Source organism: Semicossyphus pulcher, unplaced genomic scaffold (genome assembly GCF_022749685.1).
Source record: "Semicossyphus pulcher isolate SPU_LCO1_2020_fin unplaced genomic scaffold, fSemPul1.0.p SCAF_26, whole genome shotgun sequence".
Lineage (NCBI taxonomy): Eukaryota > Metazoa > Chordata > Actinopteri > Labriformes > Labridae > Semicossyphus > Semicossyphus pulcher.
This window is the reverse complement of record NW_027211700.1, coordinates 1,108,361-1,117,500: the sequence shown is the minus strand read 5'-3', so window position 1 is coordinate 1,117,500 and position 9,140 is coordinate 1,108,361. Positions and strand designations below refer to the sequence as shown.

At 45.3% G+C, this 9,140-nt stretch overlaps 1 protein-coding gene across 1 annotated transcript in view; it reads right to left on the bottom strand.

Moving 5' to 3' along the window:
• Window positions 1–9,140, bottom strand: part of sez6b (seizure related 6 homolog b) — a 154,326-nt gene that overhangs the window by 26,418 nt on the left and 118,768 nt on the right. Inside the window, 4 exon segments of the mRNA XM_069676462.1 lie at window positions 157–295; window positions 611–805; window positions 4,665–4,831; window positions 7,756–7,924. Coding sequence (XP_069532563.1) covers window positions 157–295; window positions 611–805; window positions 4,665–4,831; window positions 7,756–7,924 — 670 coding nt within the window.

The window sequence follows — 9,140 nt, the reverse complement described above, 5'->3', positions numbered from 1 at the left end:
TGGTGAGCGGGCGCTTTGTAGTCTGCACACTGCCTCCACGGCGCCGCTCAAAGTCGGGGGGGTGTTGATTTGATTCAAAGAGGTTACATAAAGAGGTTGTTTCAATGCTGGTTTCATGCATTTCAAAGGTCAAAGGTCAAGAAGGCGGACTCTTACACTTGAATGTCCAGCATGACCCTCTTGTCCTCTTCCACGTGGATTCCCCAGATGCAGTCCTGACCTTTGTCGTAGGCTTCGGGCCAGTTTGGAGACAGAACCACTCCAGCTGAGTCTGTGATCTCTCCACTGCACACAGCTGGAACACACACACACGCACGCACGCACACACACACACACGCACACGCACGCACACGCACGCACGCACACGCACGCGCACGCACACGCACACGCACACACACACACACACACACACACACACACACACACACACACACACACACAGCCATGCATATTAAACCAGTAATTTCCACAGTGAATTTTAAATTAACACACAACAGTTTTTCTTTAAAGCCTTTCCTGACTCGACTGGTTTCATGGAGTTTAACACACAAACACTGACTTTAAACAGGATGTACTTAAACGTAGAGGTGTTACTCCTCGGCATACAGACCTCTGCAGGCGGGCTCGGTCTCGTTCCACTGCGGGTTGTTGGGGTCCATGCACTCGATGGTGACCGACCCTTGTTCCAGAGTGTAGCCGGGGTCGCAGCTGAACTCCACCACAGCTCCCACCGCCCAGGTGCTGTCGCTGCTCGTCAGGTTCCCGTACTTCACGAAGGGTTCGTAGCAGTGACCCGCTGCGAAGGCTGAGGTCGAAGACAAGATCAGAGTTTAGCTCTAAAGGCCGAAAGGCTTGCTCGATAGAGGAGTTAGGATCTAAACAAATGACCTCATGAAGAGACCGTAGGTTATATTTCACCATTTCATGTTCATGTAATCACAAGGCATTTGGAAACAATTGGCTTGTTATTCGAATGATTAGAAGAGCTCTTGTTTCCTGTGAGGCACGGTAACAAACACAATGATAGAACACTTAAGTCAAACTATGTGAAGGGCAAGAATTACCTGCAAAGAAAATAATGAAAACTGAAATAAAGGCTTAAACAAGACGCTGCACGTTCCTGTTTATGTCAGCTGTCGTTTGCAGTTGTTTCTGAGCGTGGTGGGTAACTGGCTGAGAAGTAGTTCAGGGGAAGGAAGAGGGACTTATTGTTATAAAGCTACTTGAGTTCGGCGTTCTGGGGAGAAGAAGACGCATGTTGAGCGAGAGCTAAGTGAGAAAAGCAGTTAGCCAACAGGTTTGTTGTTTCCCGGTGACAGCTCAACCTCGGGTTAGCCGCTGCTGCGACAGGGAAATCAATCTGGGCTCTGCTGAGCTAACGCTAACGCCTCTTCCTCCATCCGTCCAGCTGCCCTGCAACACAACATAAAGCTACAGACTCATTCAACTATCAAGCTATTAAAGCGAAACATGAGCGTTTAAGTTGTTGGATTATTTGGAATAACTGATGTAAAAACTTCTTAATGTTATTTAAGTTATTTAAATGTGGCTCGAGAGATTTTGACCTGTTTTGGTCCGGACTGAAAAAACATTTTGGCTTTGTTGGAATAAACTTGACATAAAATCTGGTTACTGTAATTCAAGCTTCCTGGAGTATAGACTGCAGGCCCATACCTGCTAAACTGATGTATTACCATCTGCACTGGCTGTGCATTGGACTCAGTGCTAATGAGCAAATGTTACATGCAAACAGGGCATAATAAGATCTGCATGTTAGCATACTGACGTTAGCATTTAGCTGCAGGAAGCAGCAGGAAAAGGCAGCATTCACACGGTTCCTGTTTCCTCAGTGCTTAAATTGTAATCACACAATTTAAATATCACACATCAGATATTTGTTATTGTTACATCAAATGTGTGAACGAGCAGAGAGTAAAGTCTCCTTTAAAAGCTGAATCAGCTCTCACTAGTTTGTGGAACAAAACCCTGCACTGTGTCCAGACCTCATGAGCTTCATGAAAGCCCAGCTGTGATGAATATAACCTTTAAGATGGAGATTAGAAACGTTTGAAGTGATCTTAATGGATCTAGTTTTAAAGATGGAGTGGCAGTTACAAAATGCTGCAGCCTGACGTTAACAGGGCGGGAGCGTCTGTCAGGATAAAGGAGGGACCATCCGATGCGTCGGCGGCGAGCTGAGCAGCGTTATATTCTGTTAATGGCCGTAATGAGGTCCGCCGCTCCCTTTGGACTTAATCCCATTTGCGGCAGTGAAGCGGAGGCCTAAGCAGATTACACTGATTGTATTTCCTCGTGGTCCTCGAGGACCACGGACGAGATGCAATTTGATGCGGAGAGCTGAGACACACGTGAGGACAGAAGATAAGAGGAGCTACGTCAGTGATACCTCAGCCCCACGCTCTCTGAAACTGTATCACTCTGAATTTACTGTAAAATACATCATATAGATTCTAACATAAGAGCTCATGCAGATAAAAGCTGCAAGTATATAGAGCATACCTGTCCTGTCTTTCTTTTATTTCCAAGCAACAGAGAGGAGAACGCGCAGAGGTTTACTGACAGCATGCAGCGAGAGCTTCCTTTAAACAGCTGTGAGAGCAGCAGATGTGAAAGCAAACACACAGCAAGAAAGAACATATGTTCCAGATATAAGAGGGGGACACAGCATCGGGGTCTAAAACATGAGAACAAGTTTAGAACCAAAGAGCCTCAAACCTGCCTTCTGTCTAATGGCCAGCAGGGGGCGACGCCTGGTTACAAAGAGGTCTGATTGTATTAAAGCATTCTTCTCTCTTGATTTAAACATGTTCCTCATGAGTTTATGATCTCAATCTGTAGTTTCAAGTCTTCTTCAACACAGCGGGATGTTCATGTAACACATGACTGACCCATGTCGAGTCACAGAGAGCACACAGGTCATATTTCTGTCAGAATCTGTAAACTCTCTGTGAACTCATTTTCACTGTGAAATCAGCGTAAAAATAACAAATTGCAGAATCAGAGAGCGGAAACAGACAATCCCTCCTTTCATGCTGCTCTGCGTGAGTTAATATGAAAACGTTGTGTTACCTGTGACGTGTGATTGGCACCTTTTATTCACAGAGATGGATGAGTGAAGCCGACTGAGGATTATTTGGTGTTTACACGAACTCTGACTTGTCGAGTTGTGAAAAGTGAGCTGTATAAATAGCTGATGAATCTAACCTGAGAATTAAACTCTTTACTTTTGCAAATGTCTGATATTTAACTGTCTCACTATGAATGGACCTGTGGGCGCTGAGATCCTGAGCAGACTTCAGAGTGATGATGTTAGCTGTTAATTCACCAGCTAAAGGGGCGGGGTCAGTTGTCCCTGAGGAGCTTTAGCTGTGATTAGTTTTATTATGGAAGCAAAAGCATTTAAATCTTAGAAGAAAGGAATATTATGATTATGATGCTGACCAGGCCCATCCACAGAAACGGCTCGGCCCCTGAAAGGTGCAGAGAGTGGGCCGTCCTCCCTCCTCCACTGCAGCCTCTGTGGGACTCCTGCTCCATCAGCTGAGCCACAGCAGCATCCCTTACATCCTCGTGCTCACGTTCATTCCTACATGACTGTTTGTTTCAGAAGGCCTCACTGACCTCTTTCATTCTCCTCCGTCCTGTTTGTTATTCTGATCTACGGCTCGGCCCGTCTGTGTCGAGAGCTCACTGTAACAAAGCAGCCCTGCAGTGATGCTCATGTGTGGACGTTGTGTTAAAGTGTGACTCTGCCATTCTAAGAGGCTGCGACAGTTTAAACATTTTACTCAAGCAACAATAAAAAATTAAACTTTCAAACTAAATTATTATCATTGCTTATATTGAGAATGAACAGGGTTATTGTTGGCCTTCACAGGCACCCGTAGCAGCTGGGCCGCAGACACTTGGATATCAGTTTGTCTTCAGGAAACTCGAATAAAAAAAATGTTCATTTAAGAAACTTTAACTTTCTGTCACCAGAAAAACAAAATTAAGTCAAATAAATTCTCAAAATAAAATACTTAAATGTTATAAATACACTGATGTTCTAATTTCAGTCGTGGTTAAATTCCACATTTAGGTGTTCAGCTGCTCATAATTAGAAATATTTGGAGCCAGTTTTTGCCTCCATATTATTCTGAGTAACTTAACATTTAACATGTAAGTGAAAGTGAAATGTGTTTAAACACATTGCAGAGTGAGGCCACGAGACAAGCGCTCCATTTAAAAACCATCAGAAGAACTAAAAGCTTTAAAAAGTGTTTCCTGCGTGTCCTCAGATTCCTCCTCCGACATACTTTCTCTTTCTCTTTTCACCTTTTCAATCTTTTGACTGCTTTCATTCACTCCCTGCTGCACTTCTTTCTGTCGGCGCATAGTCTTCGATTACCTGAATTTCATCGCTGGAACTCTTGACCTCAATTCAGCGGTTAGCGTCTGCAGCCGGCCTTTCACTCTGCAGTTAGCTTTCAGGCTACATCTGCTGAAGGTCTTCTTCATTATGTCTTTAGATGGATAATCCACCGCAGGCCAAAGATCTCTGACTGCTGCTGAGCTGTCCTCGGCCTTTAACAATTAGTGAACTTACATCTTTTGTGAAGCTCCTGACTGTCTGACAGCGTTATCCTGACTCTGGTTCTTACCTTGGTACCTGATGGCCATGCCGGTGGACGTCCCTGAAGCGTCTGTGGTCAGCTCGATGAAGAGGTGTCTGGACGAGCTGAGCAGACCTTCGTTGGGCAGGTACTCCACCTCGTACGAGTCGTACAGAGCGGCTGCATCGATGCTGTTCCCGTTCTTTATCAGCAGCCTGGAACAAAAGATCAAATCCCTTTAGAGGACCAGACGTGATTTTTCTCTCTTTCTCTCTTTATTCCATGCCAGACAAACAGGACCCAGCTGATGCTTCGTGTCGTGTTGTAATCTGCAGGTTGGAGGTCTTTAACAGCAGCCCGGCTCAGAGTTAAACCCTCTCCTGTCGCAGCAGCAGCAGCAGCAGCAGCAGCAGCAGCCTCCTCCTGTGGCTCTGCTGCCTCGTGGTTCCCCATAGAGGCCGGCTCTGATCCCTTTGATCACTAAATTTATGCTCCTCAGGTAGCAGCAGGGAGTGTAACAGAGCGCAACAGAGCCTTGATGTCAAAATAAAATCTATATTTACATTTATTCTTTATGTTTCTTTTCACCCTGACGGAGCGAAGCTGAAGGTCAGAATGCTTCTTATTTCTTATTTCAAGTTTCCTCTGCAGTCTGTCAGAAAATCAACAGAGAGTGAAGCTTAATCAGATAATTCGACTGATTCTTCTTCATTTTATAAAGTGATCCTTCAGTAACAGTCTCTGCTCGTCCCATAAACAGACGCCCGGTATCAGACAGAAGACGACTCATTAAACTCTCTTCATCCTCGTGCTGTTGGCCGACTCCCAGCGAGCTGAGAGACAAACGGTTTGATGAAACTCCCACACTCGGTTCGGACCAAAGCAACTCTTAAGGACTCATCGCTGTTTTATTCATTAGCTGGAGAACTAATCATGTAGTGAATGCAGGCGTGTGTGTTTAGGATGAATGAATGAGTGAATCATAATCCCATTGAGGTACAAAATCTCTGTACAAGGGAGTCCTGGCCGAGACAGCAGCACGTAAACAGAAACTTCCCAGCGTTCTGTTTTTATAAACTTCCAAGCTAATAAATGGCTCCAGTTTGAGGCGACCCTGCAGCTCCGACCACGAGGAAGGAGCACAAACATTAGAAGCACTTTGACCAAACACATGGAGAGTTTGGACCTAGATGCAGCACAAAGCTCAGTACAAACATCTGTGCAGAATCTGTTGGAGTCAGCGGACAGGGCCGCGGACCTGAACTGGGTGAGTCAGGTCCAGGTGGAGGTTCAAGGAGCCAGCAGGTTAATGTCCACATGCACACACTGTGACGAGTGTGGCGCCATGGTGAGTCTCTGAGCCTCAGGGATCCACAGGTGAGTAACAGGAAAACTCACAGCGGTGTCGTTGCAGGGGAACGGCAAACAGCCAAGAGGAGAGGCAGACAGAGACACTGAGGCTGAACTCGTGGTCGGGGACAGAAGACTGAGGGACGTCCAGGATTACAACAAGGAGGCAGGCCAGCAACAGGAAATCAGAATGAGTGCTGGAGAGTCACGCACGAAGAACAACAACCAGGCCTCATGTGAGTGTGAGAGCAGGAGAGGAGAGCTTAAGTACCAGCTTGATTACTGATGGAAAAGATGAGAAGAAGAAGAAGAGAAGATGCCTCAAGGACCTTTTCTTTTATAGGAACTTGTAGCCGATGCAGATTTTACGTGATGACAGTGAACACATCACAGAAGGTCTGCGGGGGCTCTGGCTGCTCCAGAGCTCCTGGATCCAGCTGTTGACACCTGAGCTCTTCGATGTGAAGGACATGAGATGAAGCTGAACTGAATTGTTACTAACTGGATCTCTGAGCGTAGATGATCTTCACACGTACGCAGCAGTGATGAAACATGTTGAGTTCAGCTTCTTTCAGAAAGAGCTGAGTGACAAATTAAGACTGGGCAGACGTTTGCTGCACCCGTCTCCCTCCAGAGATCCACTTAGTAACATTTGTAAGTGAAAGAAACCGATCTGAATCTGGTGTGAAAAATAAAACCATGACTTGTATTAATGGTAGAGTGGTGCATCTACTGGTGGAGCCTGTGATCCATCAAAGGTGTGTTTTCTGATGAAGACTTGAAGCCACATTAAAAGTGATTCAAGTAAAAAAAGACTAAAAGCAGCAGATGGCTGCTTACAAGAATATTTGTCTTTGAAAAGCAGAGCTCAGTTCATTACAGCAACACTACCTTCTACACTCGAGCCAATTCTCTCCAAGTCCTCGTTCTTTCTGATCCTTCAGTTTCCTCCGATCGGTCCAGATGTCTCTTTATATCTGTGAGCTCTTTATTTGCAGCAGGAGAGTAAGAGCAGCCCCGAGCAGCTATTGGCTGCTGTACAAAATGGATTATTCAGCTAATTTCCCCCCCGTGGCTCCTTCTTTCAGCCCTCTGTAATGAGAGCCCCATGCTGCTAAAATGACACTGTACTGTCACCGCTCCGACAGCCAGTTGTTACCCTGCGGAGCCCTCAGACATAATGTTCTCACAGGGGCGAGGCAGAAGGTACGAAGCACGATGATTGGACATAAGTGAAGGAACGTGCACGAGTAAAGAGGATGGTGATACATCTGTTAACAGGAGAACATACTTACACGGGCCTCGGACCCGCTCACATGTTCTGACATCATCAAATGGCATCAATTTAGAGCGGTATGATGTCGAACAGGAGAGACGCCTCCTCAGGGAGGTTAACACGTTACTGCAGATCATTCAACAGGGCTGATCCTCCTCCTGGTTTCAGTATCTTCCTGATTCCAGGAAAAACATGAGGTGACTCTGCAATACACCCCCGAAACACTAGTGGGCAGTGTGGCTTCTGCCTCTGTGGGGAGCTGTTTCCTGCTTCTGTGTGTACTTGGTGATTTACCTGAGCAGGTCATGTTGGATTTGGAGCAGATAATTGGATTTTATCAAACATAAAATGGAGCTAAAATTTGGTGTCTCTTTCCTTCCTGGGGGGGGGTCAGAGTCAGAAAGCTGAATGTTACCGTGTGGCTGAAAATAAAGATTTTAAAATATGCTTGAATGTTTAAAAAAGGTTTTGATCAAAATGTCCACAAATCCAGAAAGCTGAACGTTCTCTTACCGATCGTCATCCTCAGCCAGCGCCACCTTCTCGAAGTGGACGTGCAGCTTGTGGCCCTCGGGGGCCTCCAGCAGCCAGTGGCAGGTCAGGTTGTTGCTGTAGTTGCTGGGAAAACCCGGAGAGACGATCCGACCGACTGTGACGTTCCGCATCAGACCTCCGCAGGCAGCTGAGGGAGGAAGAGGAGGGAGAGTGGTGTTATTTTTTACACACTCAGAATGCTCTGAAGTTATTTGCCAAAATTAAACTGTAATTACTGAATGAGAAAGAAACCAGGCCGGAGGACGCGGCTGCTGTGAACATTCAGAGATGCAGGGCACTCTCAGCACTCATATCCGTGTGTGTATACCTTTAAAATAGTTACTCTGCTCTCATTCATTCATCAGTTTCTTCTCCTTGACTCTCCATCAGGAGCGGCTCAGTTTCTGTCAATAAAACTTAACACTTCCTGCTGATTTTTCACAATAAAAGCCTAAAAAAGTGACAGTGGAGACGATGTCGTTTTATCCACAGAAAAGGTTTAAAGGTGGAAAATATGCGCAGAAAGTTTTGATGACAAAATCTAAACAGCACTCAGAAATGATGAGCCCACTGAGGGAGGTTTGGTGACTGTGTCGCACTAATGAGAATAATGCTGAGAAAATAACACTACACTGAACTCTACGGAAGCCCGATGGGGACATGCAGCCATACATTTTATTTACTCCGTTTCCCCGTGATACCGAGTCATGTCAGTTGTTTACTTGACATTTTGACTTATTTATCTCGTCAGCTCGAGATAACTGCTCTGTGCTATCACAGTGACCAGCCTGTTGCTTTTGTTGATCCCGTTATCACGAGAAAATGAGACAAATGTGTGAACAGCCTTTGTTTTTAAGAGACGCGGTCATGAGAACTGAGATGACTCGTTATCACAGGAGTAAATATGTATGTATGGATGCGTGTCCGCTCAGGGCTTCCGTAGAATTCATCAAGACAAGAAACATGAAAGATATTTTAGATTTTTAAAACAAAAACACAGCGTTAAACTTAAATTGAAAATTTAATAATAATAAGGATCTGAAATAAAGGCCTGTTTCAAACAGTTGGACCTAAAACCTACATGTTGTTTTATGAAATGACCTCTGACCTGTCACTGGACCTGTGTCTGAAAGTGCTGCCTCCAGCACGGCACAATGCAAATCACAAGTCCCTGTGACGAGTGTTGACAGAGTCTGCAGCGCTTGTTTTTATGGGGATGTTGGAGGTGAGAAAATCTATTTCTATATTTTGGTTTAATCGACTTTAAATTGACCACTTTTATCAGATTTCCATCAACTTTGAGTTTAAATTCAAGAGCGCGGAGCGGAGCAAGAAATGAGGTGAGAAAGAAATCATCGCAAGAG